This window comes from Bombina bombina, chromosome 6, assembly GCF_027579735.1.
Source record: "Bombina bombina isolate aBomBom1 chromosome 6, aBomBom1.pri, whole genome shotgun sequence".
Taxonomy (NCBI): Eukaryota; Metazoa; Chordata; class Amphibia; order Anura; family Bombinatoridae; genus Bombina; species Bombina bombina.
Genome location: NC_069504.1, coordinates 525,056,270 through 525,079,168, shown reverse-complemented (window position 1 = coordinate 525,079,168; position 22,899 = coordinate 525,056,270). Strand labels below are relative to the sequence as shown.

The 22,899-nt window shown below is 37.6% G+C and overlaps 1 protein-coding gene across 1 annotated transcript in view; it reads right to left on the bottom strand.

Annotated features, from left to right (window-relative positions):
* Positions 1 to 2,651: 2,651 nt before the first annotated feature.
* The window catches only part of SLC27A2 (solute carrier family 27 member 2), a 216,226-nt gene continuing 195,978 nt past the window's right edge, over positions 2,652 to 22,899 (bottom strand). Inside the window, exon 10 of the mRNA XM_053717434.1 lies at positions 2,652 to 4,110. Within this exon, the coding sequence (XP_053573409.1) occupies positions 3,934 to 4,110 (177 nt within the window). The 3' untranslated portion in view covers positions 2,652 to 3,933. The remainder of the gene's footprint in view (positions 4,111 to 22,899) is intronic.

The window sequence follows — 22,899 nt, the reverse complement described above, 5'->3', positions numbered from 1 at the left end:
AAAGTTAACCCCTAATCCGCCAACCCCCTACAACTCAAACTACTTAATTAACCTATTAACCCCTAAACTGCCAAACCCCCCACAACGCAAACTACCTAATTAACCTATTAACCCCTATACCGCAACCCCCCTACAGTGCAAAGTATCAATCTAATAACTAAGCCCCCTAACCTAACACCCCCTAAGTTAACCCCAATTAAACTACAATTACATCAAATAAAAAAGACTAACTACATTTAAAAGTAATAAACATTTACCAAAATTATAAAAAACTAAATTACCCTATCCTTACTGAAAATAAAAAACCTACCCTTACTCAAAAAAAAAAAAAAATTACATTTAAAAAAAAATAAGATTACAAAAAATAAAAAAATCTAAGATTACAGAAAATAATAAACGAAATTATCCAAAATAAAAAAATTAAACCTTATCTAATACCCCTATAAAAACAAAAAATCCACCCTAAAATAAAAACACCCCCCAACAGGCCATGTTTTGAGGATATGTGAACTAGAGAACAGGTGAAACAATCAGCAGATTAGTAAACAGGGTTATTTTACCTGCTCTCACCCAAGTTAATCCTGAAAACCTGGCCTGTTGGGGAGGCCTGAGGACAGATTTGAAAACCAGTGCCTTAGACCCATCAGGTCACATTACAGTGCCAGTAATGGATAAATCTGAAGCACAGTTTCCTAAATGTTTGACTGGTCATGGCCCATACTGGGAAGTACCCTCCAACACAAGAATCTTGATGTATTTGAATGGGTAATCAGATTTTTAATATGTCATGCAGCAAACATATATACTGCTGATTTAGCAAACAATGATAGAAGATTCTAAAAAGGTATTGGAGCTTAAACAGACATGTACTGATTAAATGCACATTATTTTAAAACAAAACTTTTGTTTTATTTATTCATATAAATAACTCCATGAAACTTTCGCAGACTGCCCCCAATTAAAGAAGTTGATGTCTATGGCGTACATGACATATGACGTACGCAGCTCTTACCCTGAAGGAATGACACTCATATTACCGGTGTCAGTGAGCCGTGACAACAGATAACATAAAAAAATCAAACATTTTAACAAAATTGTTCACCAAAAATAAATATTTTATCAAAAGCGTAAAATTTCTATGTAAATTAAAAAGAAATACATTGTATTAAATATGCACAGAGCAAATTGTAATTTAAGTACACTGGATGTGCAAAAAACCTAGAAATAAGCACAAAACGTATTTGTTGTTTTATTGTAAAGTGGGCTGAACTTGGCCGTTCCATGGGCCTGTATGAAATTGTCTCTCAAATCCCAGCCTACAGATCTCTCTGTTTTCTCTTCCAAAGTAAAAGGTGGTGAGGTTAGGATTAATACCGTAATCAAAAACGCATGCATATGAAAATAGAGGCAATTGTAAAATACTTTACGCAGAAAGCAACGTAATGCGATTTGTTTTTGATGCCGGATTGAATTATAAAGTGCACCCTGCTCATTGTTAACTTTGCTCTACCCAGTAAAGTTTCCTATTCTCTATTACTTTCAATAGGAGACTTTTCCCCACTTGCAAGAACTGCCCCTTTTTAAATATAATTCCATGATTGCAGCCCCTGTGAGGGGCAACAAGAAAAACAAGTTTATATAATTGGGCCTAAGTGCTTTAGCATTTTCTTTTAATTATAGATTTACTGAGTATGCTAGTCTCCTGTATTTAGTGATCCTTTAAATGCAGAATTGCCAATAGTTAAAGGGATAAGAAAGTCAATATTAAAAGACAATTAAATTCACTTCTATTTGTAAATGTGCCTTGTTTTATTGGTATCCGTTGTTGAAAAAGAATGTGCACATATCCTACACTAGTGGGAGCTAGCTGCTGATTGGTGCCTGCACACATTTGTCTCTTGTGATTGGCTAACTAGATGTGTTGAGCTAGCAATGCAATGTTATTCCTTCAGCAAAGGATAGCAAGATAATAAAGCATATTTCATAATAAAAGTAACTTTGAAAGTTGTTTAAAATTGTATGTTCTATCCGAATCATGAATTAAATGTTTGGGTTTTCCCATCCCTTTAAAAATTGCTTACAAAATTGTAGTTTATTATTAACAGGCCCACATTAAACACTTCACTGTTTACTGCATCTGATTATTCTTGTTTAATTTATATTGTTAGACAGTTAGATGTGCAATAGTACATATTTATATACAGTATTAAAATAATTCTGTCTTTCCTTTTCACTTTTTCGCTGATTTATTATTCCCCCCCCCCCATGATACACACATCCCGTTGGTTAATTTTTTACATAAAATATATCAGTATTTGGACCTCTGCAGCATTTGCAGGACACTTACATTTCACAGTCCTCTGCATTACAGTTACTATTCTAATGTCTCTTTATACGTAGATTCCTTTTTACTATTTTATTATTTGCTAAATCAACAACCTATATGTCTATGTATGGCATATTAGAATTTAGTTTACCTATGGTCAAAACAGATACAGAAAATAATAACTAAAAAAGTGTCTCAAGTGTTACCGCAAATAATAATATATATAATAAGATAATAACCAATATCTATCTATTCCCTAAAATCATCCCCAATGATGTAACAGCCTTTCAGATCATCTTAGAAAATATTAAATAACTCATTGATATGAGAAGGGATTCAAAAATATATTTATTTTGCAAAGTTGTTGAAGCAAAATACATAACTTAAAAAACAACAACAAAATGAACATATCTGAATCCAAAACAAAATTTAACAACAGTTTTAAACAATAAAACACAGATATTAAAATTATTTTTTTAACCTCCAATGGTAAAAATGTCAGAATCTGCCCTCTGTATGTGAATACTCCATTTTAAACTAGTAAGAACTTGAGATGAACAAGTGAGTAAAATACATGTAATTTAAATTGATTGTGCTTTGCAATAAAAAAATGCCAACAGATTTGATAAATGCAGTATACACGTCTTTCTTACAACTGAAGTTTTTTTTCTATATCTTCTCAAGTATTTTTTCTCAGAGGACTCTGTTTAGCAAGCTATTTATAGGTAGTACCCTAATTTGCAGTGTATAATTGTGACTTTCACACATGCAGGTTTGTTTTGGTAGCTCTATGTCCCTGTTGTATCCATAAAAACTTACATAAATTAATACCAAAGGGATTTGGAATGATCACTGGAGAACAAACCAGGTATTTGAGAAGAAAAAAAAAAGTGCTATGTAAGGAGAAATAATAATGTTATGAGAGGAATTGAGAACTGCTTTTGTAAAATATTGCAATCCTGATGACATTTTTGATCTACCAAAGCTGTAGTGTGCGCACAAGCAGGTAGAAGTGTTCTGTATATAACCAAGGGCATTCACAATCATCACGTTGAGTGAGACAGAATGGTGACTAAACATAGCAGAATAACAGAGCCTCTCAGGCTGTTTATGTGAGGTTGCTGTCTAGTGGGCAAATTGAGATAGTGAGAAAAAAAAAAAAAATATATATATATATATATGTGTGTGTGTGTAGGTTTGAGATTCTGTCAAAAAACTCCATTAATAAATGTATTTATAAACCAGGAACTGCATTTATATTCCTATGAATATAAGAATATGGGCACTCATACTTTGTAATATATTACAAGGATTACTCTGAAGTGAGCAGTGCTGAGTATTGCAGGTGTATTACAACACATGTAACTGGTGTTGTTTATTTTTGTTACTAATACAGGAGGGCCAGAATTTATAAATTGGTCCCACTGGGCTGCTTAATGTTATCCTTGTGGATTTTACTCTGTGTTACCAAGATACCCTCCTAAGAAAGGACAAACAGTGTTATATTAACAACTGATTTTAATGTAAAACAAACTAGCTAAACTTTCTACTAAAAAATCAGCTGATCAGAGATAAATGTCCAAGTATTCAAGTTTCTGTAAGATGTCTTACAACTTGAGTTTTTTCTCTTTTATATCATTAAAAATTGTTTGAGTCATGGGGACATATTTCTTTTCTCGTTCGTCCAAGAAGTAGAGCGGATCAGATATATGAGATGGATCGAATCCTTCTTCTATAAGTCCCACTTTGCGCTGTTTAAAGGTCCCTGTAGTCTCCAAGGCATCCTACATAAGAAACACATTTAGAAATTAACACAGGAGATTAAGAAACCTGCCATAAAGACATAAATTAGTTCTATATTAATATAATTAGAATGGCTGCCTTATTAAACTGACAGACTGTCAAATCTAATGACAAAGGACCATAATGCAGCTTGCTACTGTTTTACCTGTTTTCCCACAACTCAAACCTTTCACATTTGCAACACACAGATTTATTCTATTCAGCGCCACATCTCCATTACTATATTATCTGTGTGTACCAGATGTATTAGTTTCAGTTCCTAAGTATATGTAGTATTAGTAAAGTGTTCATCATATACATTATTTATATCACTGGTTTTCAAACCTGTCCTCAGACCTCAACAACAGGCCAGGTTTTCAGGATTACCTTGGGTGAGAGCAGGTAAAATAACCCCGTTTACTAATCAGCTGATTGTTTCACCTGTGCTCTAGTTCAGATATCCTCAAAATGTGGCCTGTTGAAAACCAGTAATTTATATAGAAGTATATTTAGTAACACAGTTCTTACATTTTTTTTAAACATGTGCAAATATAAAAAAAGTTTGCAGCATTTCATTTGAAAAGACTACACAAATCTGAGGAAAAAAAAAAACAAACTTTTAAGGTATATTACATTTCAAGTAGTACTGGCCCCAGAAATAGTGTGCTATCTCACATTTAAATGCTGCTTTGAATCTGTATGTGGAAAATAAAACAAAATATTGCAATATATGATAATTCTTATATTATGTGATTTTCTGATGACCCTGTTAGTGCAAATATATTGAGTTTGCTTCAGAGTGCAAATTCTTTTATTTATGATGTTGTGTTTGATATTATGAACATCAATGTCAAAAACATGTCTTTAGCAATTCTTGCCAGGAGCAAAGGGACCTTTTCTTCCTCAAGACAGGAAGTGGAAAGAAAAATCCAAAGCTTCTAATCGTTTTCGTTCCTTTTGTCAGAAAAAAGAACAGAAAACTGACTCCTCTGTACAAAAGCAAAGTTCCTCTGGTTCAGTCTGGAGACCTAATGCTAGCTGGAACAAGGTCAAACAGAATAATAAATCTGTCCCCTCTTCTAAAACAACCTGATTATCTGTTCCCTGCTATGGTTTTTCTTCCCAGCCTGATTTCCAAGATAAAGCAAGAGAAGTCATTTGTAATCCTGATTGCCCCAGTGTGGCGTCGCAGGATTTAGTATGCGGATCTGGTTCAAATATCCAGTTGCCATCCTTTGCCTCTTCAGATCTTCTGTCCTTTCTTCCATCCAGATCTCAGTCTCTAAACTTGATGGCATGGAAAATGAACGCTTAGTTCTGAGACATAGGGGTTTCTCAGATTCTGGGATTGAAACTCGGATTCAGGCCCGTAAACCTGTTTCTAGGTAGATTTATTGCAAGGTTTGGAAAACGCATTTCCTGGTGTGTAAATCATGTTTTTTTTTTCCTGGTATTCTTTTAGAATTCCTATGATTCTTCAGTTTTTGCAGGATGGTCTAGATAAGGGTTTATCTGCCAGTTCCCTGAAAGGGCAGATTTCAGCCCTTTCAGTTTTGTTTCACAGTAAGATTGCTAATATTCCTTAAGTTCATTGTTTTGTTCAGGATAAATTTTACCATATTGAAGTTTTTGCTTCCTCTGAAGCAGCCTTTGGTAGAAAGGTCCTTCAGGCAGTTGTCTCAGTTTGATGGATATGCCTGTTTTTTTAAATGCATTATAAAAAATAAATCAATTTTAAATTAGGTAGTTACACTAAAGCACACTTGCAGTGTGTTAATTATCTGATAAATAAAGCCATTTTCAAAGTTTAATAATATATTGCAGCAGCTGAAAATTACATTGCAAATTAGCTGCAGAGAAAAAAAAAATAATTTTAAGTTTTTAAAATTTCTCTAGAAAAAAATTGTTTCCTTGCATAATAATTACATAATAAGGTAAAAATGTAGTAATAAAAAAGGTGCAGATTTGAAGACCTGGAAAGGCTAGGGTGGGTGGGTTGAAAAATTCCTGAGATCAATCAGTGCGCTGCTGGTTTGCAGTTTTGCTCCATACAGTGCTTTGCTCTTACAAAGTGCAGCCAGAGCACAATGTTGTTTGAAGAGAACAGCCTGATGTGGAGCAGTGCTGCAAAGTGAAACTTCAACAGTTCCTGCATGTGTCCTATTCTTTCTGCAGACTTGCTGCATTTTCTGCAATGACATCTCAAATCACAGTATGATCTACCTTGAGGTATACAAGTAGCACTGCCGGAGTACCTGAAAGTTGATATACTAAAAACCTGAGTGTATCTATATACATATCACAATGTAACAACTATTAATTGGAACAGCCTTTATACAAATCAGTCCTAGATCTATACCAGGCCAAACTTAGAGGCCCATTGTGAAACATCCAATGAGTTAAAAAGATCCCTAGCGTATTACAGTCTATGATTGCGTGGGCCCCACAAATGTGGCATATTAGTGGGTTACTTTATCAGACTCTCTCATTGGATGAATATTACTCTAGGACTGATTTGGATAAAGGCTGATCTAATTAATTGTTGTTACATTGTAATATGTGTATAGATACACAGATACATAGATACATCAACTTTCAGGTACTCAGGCAGTGCTACTTGTATATTTATTTTTAATTGTTTTTAATAGTTATTCATGATGATACCATTTTAATATTTAGAATAAAAGTTATGTTTTAATCTCTGGCTCCATCACTAGGTTAGAGAAATATAGGTTGTAAATGAAGTGTGTGACAAATGGCTGTAACTTTTTTTTGTTGAGAAGAAGATCTGCAGATAAAATACCTGGTCATGGTCATAATATTAGTACATGTTGCTGGTATATTAATTTTATTAGTGCAAAAAGATTTGCAATTGCAGGGTGTTTTATGTTCCTTTAAATATTGCTTTAAGATGTAATTATTATATTTTCATTTCATTTCTGTTGTCACTGTTTTATCTCCTCTAAATCTTTCTTTCTAATATCTGATCGCTCTTTCGATTAAAGGGAAACTAAACACAATTTGTTTCTTTTGTGATTCAGATAGAGCATGACATTTTAAGCAACTTTCTAATTTACTCCTCTTGTTATCTTTATTTGAAAAATAGAAATGTGAGCCGGCCCATTTTTGGTTTAGCACCTGGGTAGAACTTGCTGATTGGTGAATAAATGTAGCCACCAATCAGCAAGTGCTAACCATGGTGATAAAACAAATATGGGCTGGCTCCTAAGCTTAATTTCCTTCTTTTTCAAATAAAGATAGCAAGAGAATGAAGAAAACATGATAATAGGAGTAAATTATAAAGTTGCTTAAAATTGCATGCTCTGTATGAATCATGAAAGAAAAAAACTAAATTTATGCTTACCTGATAAATTTCTTTCTTTCCGGACATGGAAAGTCCACAACGTCATTCCAATTACTAGTGGGATATTCACTCCTAGCCAGCAGGAGGAGGCAAAGAGCACCACAGTAAAGCTGTTAAGTGTCACTTCCCTTACCCATAACCCTCAGTCATTCAGCCAAAGGGAAATGGAAAAAGAAGATAACACAAAGGTGTAGAGTCACCTGAGGTTTAGTAAATAATTACTGTCTAATCTAAAGGGTGGGGTCGTGGACTCTCCATGTCCAGAAAGAAAGAAATTTATCAGGTAAGCATAAATTTTGTTTTATTTCCTAAGACATGAAGAGTCCACAACGTCATTCCAATTACTAGTGGGAACCAATACCCAAGCTAGAGTACACAGAAGGAATAGGGAGGGAGAACAAGACAGGCAGACCTAAACAGAAGGCACCACCGCTTGAAGAACCTTTCTCCCAAAGGAAGCATCAGCCAAGGCAATCTCCAAGCAGTCAGCTTCAGAGAAATGAGATTTGGATGGAGGAATGGACCCTGAGTTAGAAGGTCATTCCTCAGAGGTAACCTCCAAGGTGGAAGAGATGACATCTTCACTAGGTCTGCATACCAGATCTTGCGAGGCCATGCAGGAGCTATTAGAATTACCGACGTTCTCTCCTGTTTGATACAAGCAATGACTCGTGGAAGGAGTGCAAACGGAGGAAACAGGTATGCTAGACTGAAATACCAAGGAACCGCCAGAGTATCTATCAGAGCAGCCTGCGTTTTTTTTTTATTTTGAACCGTACCTTGGAAGCTTGGTGTTCTGCCGAGACGCCATCAGATCCAACTCCGGCACCCCCCACTTGAGAGTTAACCTGGAGAACACCTCCGGAAGGAGAGCCCACTCCCCGGGATGAAATGTCTGTCTGATCAGGAAATCCACCTCCTGGAATGTGGATGGCAGATAGACAACAATTGTGAGCTTCCGCCCACTGAAATCCGTGCCACCTCCTTCATAGCTAAGGAACTCTGAGTTCCTCCCTGGTGGTTGATGTAAGCCACTGAGGTGATGTTGTCCGATTGGAACCTGATAAACTGGGCTAAGGATAATTGGGGCCAAGCCATGAGAGCATTGTGGATCGCTCTTAACCCCAAGATGTTTATGGGGAGAGCAGACTCCTCCCGAGTCCATAATCCCTGCGCCTTTAATGAGTCCTAGACTGCTCCCCAGCCTAGCAGGCTGGCGTCTGTCGTCACGATCACCCAGGAGGGTCTCCGGAAGCATGTACCCTGAGACAGATGATCCTGAGAAAGCCACCACGAGAGAGAGTCTCTTGTCAACTGATCCAGATCTATACTCTGAGACAGATCTGAATGATCTCCGTTCCATTGTCTGAGCATGCATAACTGCAGAGCTCTCAAATGGAATCGAGCAAAGGGAATGATGTCCATGGAAGGGACCATCAGACAAATTACCTCCATACACTGAGCCACTGATGGCCGAACAGTAGACTGTAGAGAGAGGCAAGAGGAGAGAGGTTCTGATTTTCTGACCTCCGTCAGAAAAATCGTTATAGATAGGAAATTTATGATTGTCCCTAAGAAACAAACCCTTGTAGCTGGAACAAGGGAACTCTTCTCCGGATTCAGTTTCCAACCGTTGGAACGTAGAAAAGACAAGATCTCTGTATGTGAGTTTGCTTGTTGAAAAGATGTTACCTAAACCAATGTCATCCAGATAAGGCGCCACCGCAATTCCCCGAGACCCGACAACTGCCAAGAGAGTCCCTCAAAACCTTTGAGAAAATTCTGGGAGCTGTGGCAAGGCCAAACGGAAGAGCGACAAACTGAAAGTGCTTGCCTTGAAAAGTGAATCTCAGGAACTGGTGATGATCCCTGTGAATGGGAACATGAAGATAGGCATCCTTTAGGTCTATGGTTATCATGAACTGACCTCCTTGGACAAAGGGAAGAATGGAACGAGTGGTTTCCATTTTGAAGGATAGAACCCGAGAAACTTGTTGAGACACTTTAGGTCTAAAATGGGTCGAAAAGTTCCTTATTTTTTGGGAACCACAAACAGATTTGAATAAAATCCTAAACCCTGTTCTCTTACTAGAACTGGAACAATCACTCCCAATAAGAGAGATCCTGAATGCACTTTAACCCCTAAACTGTGAGTGACAATAGATGTACCGATTGCGATCGCTTCCAGCAGCTCTGAGTATTGCAGTGATGCCTCGATATTGAGGCATCCTGCAATACCCTTTTTCAAGCATCCGATGCAGAGGTAACGATGGTGCCGATCGTTGGTGGGAGCTTAGCAGGGAGGCAGGTGGGCGGGCCATTGCTACCCGGCATGCACATTGCACTTACAGGAACCGGATGCCGGGTAGCGATGGGCCTCCCTGCTAATCTCCCACCCACCAACAATCTGCACCATCGCTACCAGGAGCGTGCGGGGGGCGGGCCTGCGGGTGCACACGCGTGTGTGTGCATGCACGCAGCAACCACTGCCACCAATAATCAATGAATTGCAGCGTGAGGGAGAAAAAAATAAAAAAATAAAAAATATCAAAGGATCTGGGAGGGGGGGGGGGGCAGCTACACTACAGAAAAAGCTATATTTTATTAAAAAAAAACGTTGTTTTGGGGGACAAACTAGGTACTGGCAGACAGCTGCCAGTACCCAAGATGGCGGCAAATAGGTAGCGGGGGGAGGGTTAGAGAGCTGTTTGGTGGGGATCAGGGAGGTTGGGGGCTAAGGGAGGTCCATCACAGCTGAATAAATCATTTAAAAAAACAAACAAAAAAACAACCTTTTATTTTAGTATTGGCAGACTTTCTGCCAGTACTTAAGATGGCAGGGACAATTGTGGGGTGGGGGAGGGAAGAGAGCTGTTTGGGAAGGATCAGGGGGTGGGCTGCAAGCTCCCTACAAGCTACCTAATTAACCCCTTCACTGCTGGGCATAATACAAGTGTGGTGCGCAGCAACATTTAGCGGCCTTCTCATTGCCAAAAAGCAACTCCAAAGCCATATATGTCTGCTATTTCTGAACAAAGGGGATCTCAGAGAAGCATTTACAAGCATTTGTGCCATAATTGCACAAGCTGTTTGTAAATAATTTCAGCGAGAAACCTAAAGTTTGTGAAAAAATGAGTAAAAAAGTAAACAATTTTTTTTATTTGATTGCTATTGGCAGTGAAAAGGTGGCATGAAATATACCAAAATGGGCCTAGATCAATACTTTGGGTTGTCTACTACACTGTACTAAAGCTAAAAATAACCCTACAAACTCCCTACAAGCTGCCTAATTAACCCCTTCACTGCTGGGCATAATACACGTGTGGTGCGCAGCGGCATTTAGCGGCCTTCTAATTACCAAAAAGCAACCCCAAAGCCATATATGTCTGCTATTTCTGAACAATGGGGATCCCAGAGAAGCATTTACAACCATGTGTGCCATAATTGCACAAGCTGTTTGTAAATAATTTCAGTGAGAAACCTAAAGTTTGTGAAAAAATTAGTAAAAAAGTAAACAATTTTTTTATTTGATCGCTATTGGCAGTGAAATCGTGGCATGAAATATACCAAAATGGGCCTAGATCAATGCTTTGGGTTGTCTACTACACTAAAGCTAAAAATAACCCTACAAACTCCCTACAAGCTGCCTAATTAACCCCTTCACTGCTGGGCATAATACCCGTATGGTGCGCAGTGGCATTTAGCGGCCTTCTAATTACCAAAAAGCAACCCCAAAGCCATATATGTCTGCTATTTCTGAACAAATGTGATCCCAGAGAAGCATTTACAAGCATTTGTGCCATAATTGCACAAGAGAAACCTAAAGTTTGTTAAAAAATGGGTAAAAAAGTAAACAATTTTTTTTATTTGATCGCTATTGGCAGTGAAATGGTGGCATGAAATATACCAAAATGGGCCTAGATCAATACTTTGGGTTGTCTACTACACTAAAGCTAAAAATAACCCTACAAACTCCCTACAAGCTGCCTAATTAACCCCTTCACTGCTGGGTATAATACACGTGTGGTGCGCAGCGGCATTTAGCGGCCTTCTAATTACCAAAAAGCAACCCCAAAGCCATGTATGTCTGCTATTTCTGAATAATGGGGATCCCAGAGAAGCATTTACAACCATTTGTGCCATAATTGCACAAGCTGTTTGTAAATAATTTCAGTGAGAAACCTAAAGTTTGTGACAAAATTTGTGAAAAAGTGAACGATTTTTTTTATTTGTTCGCATTTGGCGGTGAAATGGTGTTATGAAATATACCAAAATGGACCTAGATCAATACTTTGGGTTGTCTTCCAAAAAAAATAATATATACATGTCAAGGGATATTCAGGGATATGTGTTCCAATGTAACTATAGCTAATAGTGCTACTTGTATTTATTGCCCTATAACTTGCAAAAAAGCAAAAAACATGTAAACATTGGGTATTTCTAAACTCAGGACAAAATTTAGAAACTATTAAGCACGGATATTTTTTGATGGTTGTAGATGTGTAACGGATTTTGGGGGTCAAAGTTAGAGAAAGTGTTTTTTTTCCATTTTTTCCTGACATTTTATAAAAAAAAATTATAGTAACTTATAAGATATGATGAAAATAATGATATCTTTAGAAAGTCCATTTAATGGTGAGAAAAACGGTATATAATATGTGTGTGTACAGTAAAGGAGTAAGAGGAAACTTACAGCTAAACACAATCACTGCAGAAATGTAAAAATAGCCCTTGTCCTTAATGGTAAGAAAATGGAAAAATGGTCTGGTCATTAAGGGGTTAAGAATGCCTCTCTTTTTACCTGATCCGCCTTGAGAGGAGAAATATGCCCTTGGGAGGATGAGATCTGAATTCTATTTTGCAACCCTGAAATACTATGTCCACAGCCCAAGGATCTGGAACATCTCATATCCATGCTTGACAAAACAGGGAAACTCTGCCTCCCACTTGATCCAATCCCAAACCGGGGGGCAGACCCTTCATGCTGACTTAGACTCAGCTAAGGGTTTCTTTGATTGTTTCCCCTTGTTCCAAGACTGATTGTGTCTCCAAGAAGACTTGGGCTGCTCCTGCTTGGAAGACTCTTGAAGTTACGAAAAGAACGAAAATTACTTTGACGTCCTTAAGGTCTGTTCTTCTTGTCTTGTTGTAGAAAAGACCCTTTTACACCCGTAATATCAGAAATTATTTCTGCCAGACCAGGCCCAAACAAGGTCTTACTCTTGTAAGGAAGCGCCAGGAGATTAAACTTGGAAGTAACATCAGCTGACCAAGATTTAAGCCACAGGGCCCTACGGGCTAGAACAGTGAAGCCAGACATCTTGGCTCCCAGTCTAATGATTTGCATGTTAGCATCAGAGATAAAAGAATTGGCTAATTTGAGAGCCTTAATCCTATCTTGGATCTCCTCCAACGGAGTTTCTTTTAAAATTAATTTAGACAAGGCATCGCATCAATAAGATGCTGCGCTTGCTACTGTGGCAATACAAACTGCAGGTTGCCATTGAAGACCCTGATGAGCATACATCTTCTTCAAATAAGCCTCCAGCTTTTTGTCCATGAGATCCTTAAAAGAACAGCTATAGACAATAGGGATCATAGTTCTCTTAGCCAGAGTAGAAATAGCCCCTTCTACTTTAGGCACCGTGCGCCATGAATCTTTAATGGAGTCAGTAACAGGAAACATCTTTTTAAAGAGAAAGGTATCCCTGGCGTTTCCCATTCCTGTGAAATAATCTCTGTCACACGGTCAGGAACAGGAAACACTTCCACAGAGAAAGGCACATCATAGTATTTATTACTAGATTTCTTAGGGTTGACAGCCAATAGAATGCGAGCTCAATCTGATTGGCTGATTGGATCAGCCAATCGGATTGAACCTGAATCTGATTGGCTGATTCAATCAGCCAATCAGATTTTTTTAACTTAATTCCGATTGGCTGATAGAATCCTATCAGCCAATCGGAATTCGGCGGACGCCATCTTGGATGACGTCATTTAAAGGTACCTCATTCCAAGTTTAGCGATCGGCCGGGATGGATGCTCCGCGGCGGCGGAGCGAAGAAAGAAGATTGAAGATGCCGCCGGAAGACTGAAGACTTTGCTGCCGCTTGGAGGAAGACGTCGCCGGAGGAAGATTTCTTCTTTGCCGCTTGGAGGACGACATCGCCCGGATCGGATCAGGAGTTCGGCCCGGTGTGGTGAAGACAAGGTAGGGAGATCTTCAGGGGGGTAGTGTTAGGATTTATTAAGGGGGGTTTGGGTGGGTTTAGAATAGGGGTATGTGGGTGGTGGGTTGTAATGGGGGGGGGGGGGATTGTATTTATTGAATGCAAAAGAGCTGAATTCTTTGGGGCATGCCCCACAAAAGGCCCTTTTAAGGGCTGGTAAGGTAAAGAGCTTTGAAATTTGTTTAATTTAGAATAGGGCAGGGAATTTTTGTTATTTTGGGGGTTTATTATTTTATTAGGGGGCTTAGAATAGATGTAATTAGCTTAAAAATCTTTTAATCTTTTTTTTATTTTTTGTAATTTAGTGTTTGTTTTTTTTTGTAATTTAGTTTAGTTAATTTAATTGTATTTTTAGATAGATGTTTGTAGTTTATTACATTTATTGATAGTGTAGGTGTATTTATTTTACAGGTAATTGGGTAATTATTTTAACTAGGTAGATATTAAATAGTTAATAACTATTTAATATCTATTATACCTAGTTAAAATAATTAACTATTTACCTGTAAAATAAATATTAACCCTAACATAGCTACAATGTAATTATTAATTATATTGTAGCTATCTTAGGGTTTATTTTATAGGTAAGTATTTAGATTTAAATAGGAATATTTTAGTTTATAAATTAATTAGATTAATTTAATATAAATTTAGTTAGGGGTGTTAGGGTTAGATAGAGTTAATATAGTTAATATAAATACTATAGTAACTATATTAACTATATTAACCCTAATATAATTAGGGTTAATATAGTTAATATATATAATGTAATAACTATATTAACTATAATATACTTAGGGTTAATATAGATAATATAGCTGGCGGCAGGGTAGGTAGATTAAATTAGGGGTTAATCATTTTAATAGAGATGGCGGCGGTGTAAGGGGCTTAGATTAGGGGTTAATAATTTTAATATAGATGGCGGCGGTGTTAGGGGCTCACTTTAGGGGGTTATAGATATAATATAGCTGGCGGCGGGGTACGGGAGCGGCGGTTTAGGGGTTAATAATTTTATTAGGTTGCGGCGGGGTAAAGGAGCGGCGGTTTAGGGGTTAATAGCATTTTTATTGTTAGGCTAGTGAGGGGGGATAGCGGATAGAGGGTTAGACAGTGCGGGCTATGTTAGGGAGGCGTGTTAGACAGTGCGGGCTATGTTAGGGAGGCGTGTTAGACAGTGCGGGTGTTTTAGACTTTAGTCAGGTTTTATAGGCGCCGGCAGATTCTAACGTGGCGCAAGTCACTGGCGACGCCAGAAATTTGTACTTACGCAGATTTCTGGACATCGCTGGTTTGTGAGACTTACGGCACGTTAGCATCTGACGGCGACCTATATGGGATAGCTCGAGTTGCGAGCTGAAACTGCGGGCGACGCCGGTTCCCTCGCTTGCGCCGCAAACTGCGATCGATATCGGATCGCGCCCAAGGTATATGTCTACATATAAGCAATCTTCCAACGTTGAATTTCCATTAATAAGTTGCACTGTAAAGCATGCTGTGGCAATAAAGCAGGTTGTATAGTTTAAACTATAAAGTTGTTCATTTAGATTTCAGATTGGTACAAGAAACACTTTATATACACTATAGTAGAAAAGGTTTGGTCTTAATTACAAGGTAATTGCAATTAGTGCAATGTAATATGAAGAACAAAAACCTCAGCCTCTGTCATACCCTGCCTCATGTAGATTTCTACTGACTGCACAGTTTGTTATTAACTCCTTCTTCCCTGTAATAAACACAAAGAGCACAGTGTTTAACGTCCTTTCGGTTATTAACCTACACATTTTACTAGAGGATTGCATATATAATGCAAAATGCTTCTTATCAAAATTGAAATGCACTTGTGAATGTTTAATGATTGAATAACAGCATCTAACCTGTACCACAGACAGTAAAGTGACTTTACCCCCATATACATTAACTAGTAACTCACATACACCTAGATAACAAGTTTTGCGTTGTGGCTTGTAACGCTGAAAATATGGCATTTTCAGCTTTAAAACAGCACCGCAGCTATTACAAGTGTTGTCAGTATAGGAGTACCGCACAGCTTTTAGCCTGTAACTCAACATCAGTACCGCGCATGTAAAAGTTAACGGCTAGATTTAGAGTTTTGTCGGTAACGACCCGCGTAGCTAACGCTGGCTTTTTTCTGGCCGCACCTTTAAAATAACTCTGGTATTGAGAGTCCACAGAATGGCTGCGTTAGGCTCCAAAAAAGGAGCGTAGAGCATATTTAACGCAACTTCAACTCTCGATACCAGAGTTGCTTACGGACGCGGCCAGCCTCAAAAACGTGCTCGTGCACGATTCCCCCATAGGAAACAATGGGGCTGTTTGAGCTGAAAAAAAACCAAACACCTGCAAAAAAGCCGCGTTCAGCTCCTAACGCAGCCCCATTGTTTGCTATGCGGAAACACTTCCTAAGTCTGCACCTAACACCCTAACATGAACCCCGAGTCTAAACACCCCTAACCTTACACTTATTAACCCCTAATCTGCCACCCCCGCTATCGCTGACCCCTGCATATTATTATTAACCCCTAATCTGCCGCTCCATAAACCGCCGCTACTTACATTATCCCTATGTACCCCTAATCTGCTGCCCCTAACACCACCGACCCCTATATTATATTTATTAACCCCTAATCTGCCCCCCACAACGTCGCCTCCACCTGCCTACACTTATTAACCCCTAATCTGCCGACCGGACCGCACCGCTATTATAATAAAGTTATTAACCCCTAATCCGCCTCACTAACCCTATAATAAATAGTATTAACCCCTAATCTGTCCTCCCTAACATCGCCGACACCTAACTTCAAACATTAACCCCTAATCTGCCGACTGGAGCTCACCGCTATTCTAATAAATGTATTAACCCCTAAAGCTAAGTCTAACCCTAACACTAACACCCCCCTAAATTAAATATAATTTTAATCTAACAAAATTAATTAACTCTTCTTAAATAAATTATTCCTATTTAAAGCTAAATACTTACCTGTAAAATAAATCCTAATATAGCTACAATATAAATTATATTTATATTATAGCTATTTTAGGATTAATATTTATTTTACAGGTAACTTTGTATTTATTTTAACCAGGTACAATAGCTATTAAATAGTTAAGAACTATTTAATAGCTAAAATAGTTAAAATAATTACAAATTTACCTGTAAAATAAATCCTAACCTAAGTTACAATTAAACCTAACACTACACTATCAATAAATAAATTAAATAAAATACCTATAATTATCTACAATTAAACCTAACACTACACTATCAATAAATAAATTAAATACAATTCCTACAAATAAATACAATGAAATAAACTAACTAAAGTACAAAAAATAAAAAAGAACTAAGTTACAAAAAATAAAAAAATATTTACAAACATTAGAAAAATATTACAACAATTTTAAACTAATTACACCTACTCTAAGCCCCCTAATAAAATAACAAAGACCCCCAAAATAAAAAAATGCCCTACCCTATTCTAAATTACTAAAGTTCAAAGCTCTTTTACCTTACCAGCCCTGAACAGGGCCCTTTGCGGGGCATGCCCCAAGAAATTCAGCTCTTTTGCCTGTAAAAAGAAATATACAATACCCCCCCAACATTACAACCCACCACCCACATACCCCTAATCTAACCCAAACCCCCCTTAAATAAACCTAACACTAAGCCCCTGAAGATCTCCCTACCTTGAGTCGTCTTCACCCAGCCGAGCCAAATTCTTCATCCAAGCGGAGCAAGAAGAGGTCCTCCATCCGGTAGAAGTCTTCATCCAAGCGGGGCAAGAAGAGGTCCTCCATCTGGTAGAAGTCTTCATCCAAGCGGGGCAGAAGAGGTCTTCCATCCGATTGAAGTCTTCATCCAAGCGGCATCTTCTATCGTCATCCATCCGTAGCGGAGCGGCAGCATCCTGAAGACCTCCGACGCGGAACATCCATCCTGGCCGACGACTGAACGACGAATGACGGTTCCTTTATATGACGTCATCCAAGATGGCGTCCCTCGAATTCCGATTGGCTGATAGGATTCTATCAGCCAATCGGAATTAAGGTAGGAATATTCTGATTGGCTGATGGAATCAGCCAATCAGAATCAAGTTCAATCCGATTGGCTGATCCAATCAGCCAATCAGATTGAACTTGATTCTGATTGGCTGATTCTAATTGGCTGATTTAAAGGTAAGTATTTAGCTTTAAATAGGAATAATTTATTTAAGAAGAGTTAATTAATTTCGTTAGATTAAAATTATATTTAATTTAGGGGGGGTGTTAGTGTTAGGGTTAGACTTAGCTTTAGGGGTTAATACATTTATTAGAATAGCGGTGAGCTCCAGTCGGCAGATTAGGGGTTAATAATTGAAGTTAGGTGTCGGCGATGTTAGGGAGGGCAGATTAGGGGTTAATGCTATTTATTATAGGGTTAGTGAGGCGCATTAGGGGTTAATAACTTTATTATAGTAGCGGTGCGGTCCGCTCGGCAGATTAGGGGTTAATAAGTGTAGGCAGGTGGAGGCGACGTTGAGGGGGGCAGATTAGGGTTTAATAAATATATTATAGGGGTCGGCAGTGTTAGGGGCAGCAGATTAGGGGTACATAAGTATAACGTAGGTGGCGGTCGGCAGATTAGGGGTTAAAAAATTTTAATCGAGTGGCGGCGATGTGGGGGGACCTCGGTTTAGGGGTACATAGGTAGTTTATGGGTGTTAGTGTACTTTAGAGCACAGTAGTTAAGAGCTTTATAAACCGGTGTTAGCCCAGAAAGCTCTTAACTACTGACTTTTTTCTGCGGCTGGAGTTTTGTCGTTAGAATTCTAACGCTCACTTCAGCCACGACTCTAAATACCGGAGTTAGAAAGATCCCATTGAAAAGATAGGATACGCAATTGACGTAAGGGGATCTGCGGTATGGAAAAGTCGCGGCTGAAAAGTGAGCGTTAGACCCTTTTTTGACTGACTCCAAATACCGGCGGTAGCCTAAAACCAGTGTTAGGAGCCTCTAACGCTGGTTTTCACGGCTACCGCCAAACTCTAAATCTAGGCCTAAGTTTTTTCATGGGACTTCCATAGCGCTAGTATTACGAGTTTTGTGTTCTTGCTAAAAAGTAAGCCTTACAGCCTGAAACGACAAGATCTGTACCTCCATCTAAAGTCAGTAGTTATGAGTTTTTCGTTAAAAAGCTGTTACATAAACTCATAACTAAAGTGTTAAAAATTACACTAGCACCCATAAACTACCTATTAACCCCTAAACCAAGGCCCTCCCGCAAACACTTTAATAAATTTATTAACCCCTAATCTGCCGCTCCCGACATCGCCGCCACTAAAAAATGTATTAACCCCTATTCTGCCGCTCCCCGACATTGTCGCCACTATAATAAATTTATTAACCCCTAAACCGCCACCCTCCTGCATCACAAACACTATTTAAATATTATTAACCCCTAATCTGCTGTCCGCCCACACCGCCGCTATAATAAACCTATTAACCCCTAAACTGCAAGCCCCCCACAACAAAATAAACTAAAATAAACTATTAACTCCTAAACTGAAAGCCCCCACAATGAAATAAATTAATTTAAACTAGTAACCCCTAAACCTAACGACCCCCTAATTTTATATTAAAATTACAATTTCCCTATCTTAAATTAAATTAAAATTTACCTGTCAAATTAAAAAAAAATATTTTAAACTAACAATTAAACTATTATAATTATTAAACTAAAATTAAACTAACTACCAATTAAATAAAACTAAACTACAAATTTAAAAAATCCTAACTCAATTCTAAAAATTAAAAAAAGTATCTAATTACAAAAAATAAAAACTAACTAAATTACAACCCCCCCCACTAAATTATGAAAAATAATAAACAAATTATCAAAAATAATCATAGCATCCCCAGACATTGTAATTTAAGACATAAAGGGGATCTTAAAGGGACACTGAACCCAATTTTTTTCTTTCGTGATTTAGAGCATGCAATTTTAAGCAACTTTCTAATTTACTCCTATTATCAAATTGTCTTCATTCTCTTGGTATGTTTATTTGAAAAGCAAGAATGTAAGTTTAGATGCCGGCCCATTTTTGGTGAACAACCTGGGTTGTCCTTGCTGATTGGACAGCACCAATAAACAAGTGCTGTCTAAGGTCTGAACCAAAAATTTGCTGTCTCCTTAGCTTAGATGCCTTCTTTTTTAAATAAAGATAGCAAGAGAACGAAGAAAAATTGATAATAGAAGTAAATTAGAAAGTTGCTTAAAACTGCATGCTCTATCTGAATCATGAAAGGAAAAAAAAATTGGGTTCAGTGTCCCTTTAATATATTCAATATCACCCCTATTGAATTTATTCCTGCATCAAATCTATATAATAGATTTAATAGACTACATCAGCGTGAGACTTTCTGGATATACCAATTGGGCACGTTGTATCCAGACGGCCTCAACATGAATATGGACCTAGCAGCCAATTGATCAATTTTTATTTTTCACTTCTTACTATATCTATCACATTTAATTATTAATGACAATATACACCGATAAAACATTGTAACACCCCATTAATCACAAGTATATTACCACAATCACAAGAACTTTTTATGTTTTCACTTATTCATCACTAGTATATAATTATATGTACTATGTGTGTATGCAAAATTAAACACATACATCTCACAAATACACACAATATATGAGTCTAAGATCATATATATAAAAACAACATATAAAATAAAAACAAATACATACAAAAACATTATCACTAGCTCACAGTCTTGATAGCTTAGGTTATAAGTAACCAGACTAAAATAAGACATTAACACGTTAAGATATCATGATTATCACATTTTAAGAATCCCTTAGATAATAGTTGTAGCTATATTTATTTCACTTGTAGTGACACTACCACTCCAATGCTATATCCCTGTCATGTAGTTGACAATTATCTATAGTATACAAGATCTTTATAATTGCACTCACTTCTATATAGAACAACATTGAGGACATAGGAGCTTTATTTTCACCTTAAAATTTAATATAACAATTTAGTTTACCCTCTATAGTTGTCATCACATTGATGGGTATCCTGACATATTATTTTTGGTGTAAAAATTTGTCATGAATATACCCTTATGATATCAGGATTATTTACCCAATCATGATAGCTTCTAATTGGAGACAATCACATCTTTTAATGTGAAAAAACTAACGGCTAGATTACGAGTCTTGCATTAGCCTTAAGAAGCAGCGTTGAGAGGTCCCAACGCTGCTTTTTAACGCCCGCTGGTATTACGAGTCTGGCAGGTACAGGTGTACCGCTCACTTTTCTTCCGCGACTTGAGCTTACCGCAAATTCCCTTATGTAAATTGCGTATCCTATATTTTTAATGGGATTTGCCTAACACCGGTATTACGAGTCTTGGAAGAAGTGAGCGGTACAGCCTCTCCTGTCAAGACTCCTACCGCATTTTAAAAGTCAGTAGTTAAGAGTTTTATGGGCTAATGCCGTAACATAAAACTCTTAACTAAAATGCTAAAAAGTACACTAACACCCATAAACTACCTATTAACCCCTAAACCGAGGCCCCCCACATCGCAAACCCTATAATAAAATTATTTAACCCCTAATCTGCCGACCGGACACCGCCGCCACCTACATTATATTTATGAACCCCTAATCTGCTGTCCCTAACATCCCCGACACCTATATTATATTTATTAACCCCTAATCTGCCCCCCCAACGTCGCCGCCACCTACCTACACTTATTAACCCCTAATCTGCCGACCGGACATCGCCGCCACTATAATAAATGTATTAACCCCTAAACCGCCGCACTCCCGCCTTGCAAACACTATAATAAATATTATTAACCCCCTAATCTGCCCTCCCTAACATCGCCGCCACCTACCTACAATTATTAACCCCTAATCTGCCGCCCCCAACGTCGCCGCTACTATAATAAAGTTATTAACCTGTAAACCTAAGTCTAACCCTAACCCTAACACTCCCCTAACTTAAATATAATTTAAATAAAACGAAATAAAATTACTATAATTAAATAAATTAATCCTATTTAAAACTAAATACTTACCTATAAAATAAACCCTAATATAGCTACAATATAACTAATAATTACATTGTAGCTATTTTAGGATTTATATTTATTTTACAGGCAACTTTGCATTTATTTTAACTAGATACAATAGCTATTAAATAGTTAATAACTATTTAATAGCTACCTAGTTAAAATAATTACAAAATTACCTATAAAATAAATCCTAACCTAAGTTGCAAATACACCTAACACTACACTATCAATAAATTAATTAAATAAATTGCCTACAATTATCTATACTAAAATACAATTAAATAAACTAAACTATAGTACAAAAAATAAAAAAAATATTGCAAGAATTTTAATCTAATTACACCTAATCTAAGCCTACTAATAAAATAAAAAAGCCCCCCAAAATTATAAAATTCCCTACCCTATACTAAATTACAAAAGTAACCAGCTCTTTTACCAGCCCTTAAAAGGGCTTTTTGCAGGGCATTGCCCCAAAGTAATCAGCTCTTTTACCTGTAAAAAAAAATATACAAGACACCCCAACATTACAACCCACCACCCACACACCCCTACTCTAAAACCCACCCGATCCCCCCGATCCTACACCATTGAAGATCACCCTACCTTAGCCATGTTCACCAAGCCGGGCACCACTGGTCATCCGATCCATCCAGAAGTCTTCATCCGATGGGGCAGAAGAGGACATCCGACATAGGAATAATTTATTTAATTATAGTAAATTTATTTAGATTTATTTAAATTATATTTAATTTAGGGGGGTGTTAGAGTTAGGGTTAGACTTAGGTTTAGGGGTTAATAACTTTATTATAGTAGCGGTGACGTTGGGGACGGCAGATTAGGGGTTAATAACTGTAGGTAGGTGGCGGCGATGTTAGGGAGGGCAGATTAGGGGTTAATAAAATTTATTATAGTGTTTGCGAGGTGGGAGTGCGGCGGTTTAGGGGTTAATACATTTATTATAGTGGCGGCGATGTCGGGTCGGCAGATTAGGGGTTAATAAGTGTAGGTAGGTGGCGGCGACGTTGGGGGGACGACAGATTAGGGGTTAATAAATATAATATAGGTGTCGGCGATGTTAGGGACAGCAGATTAGGA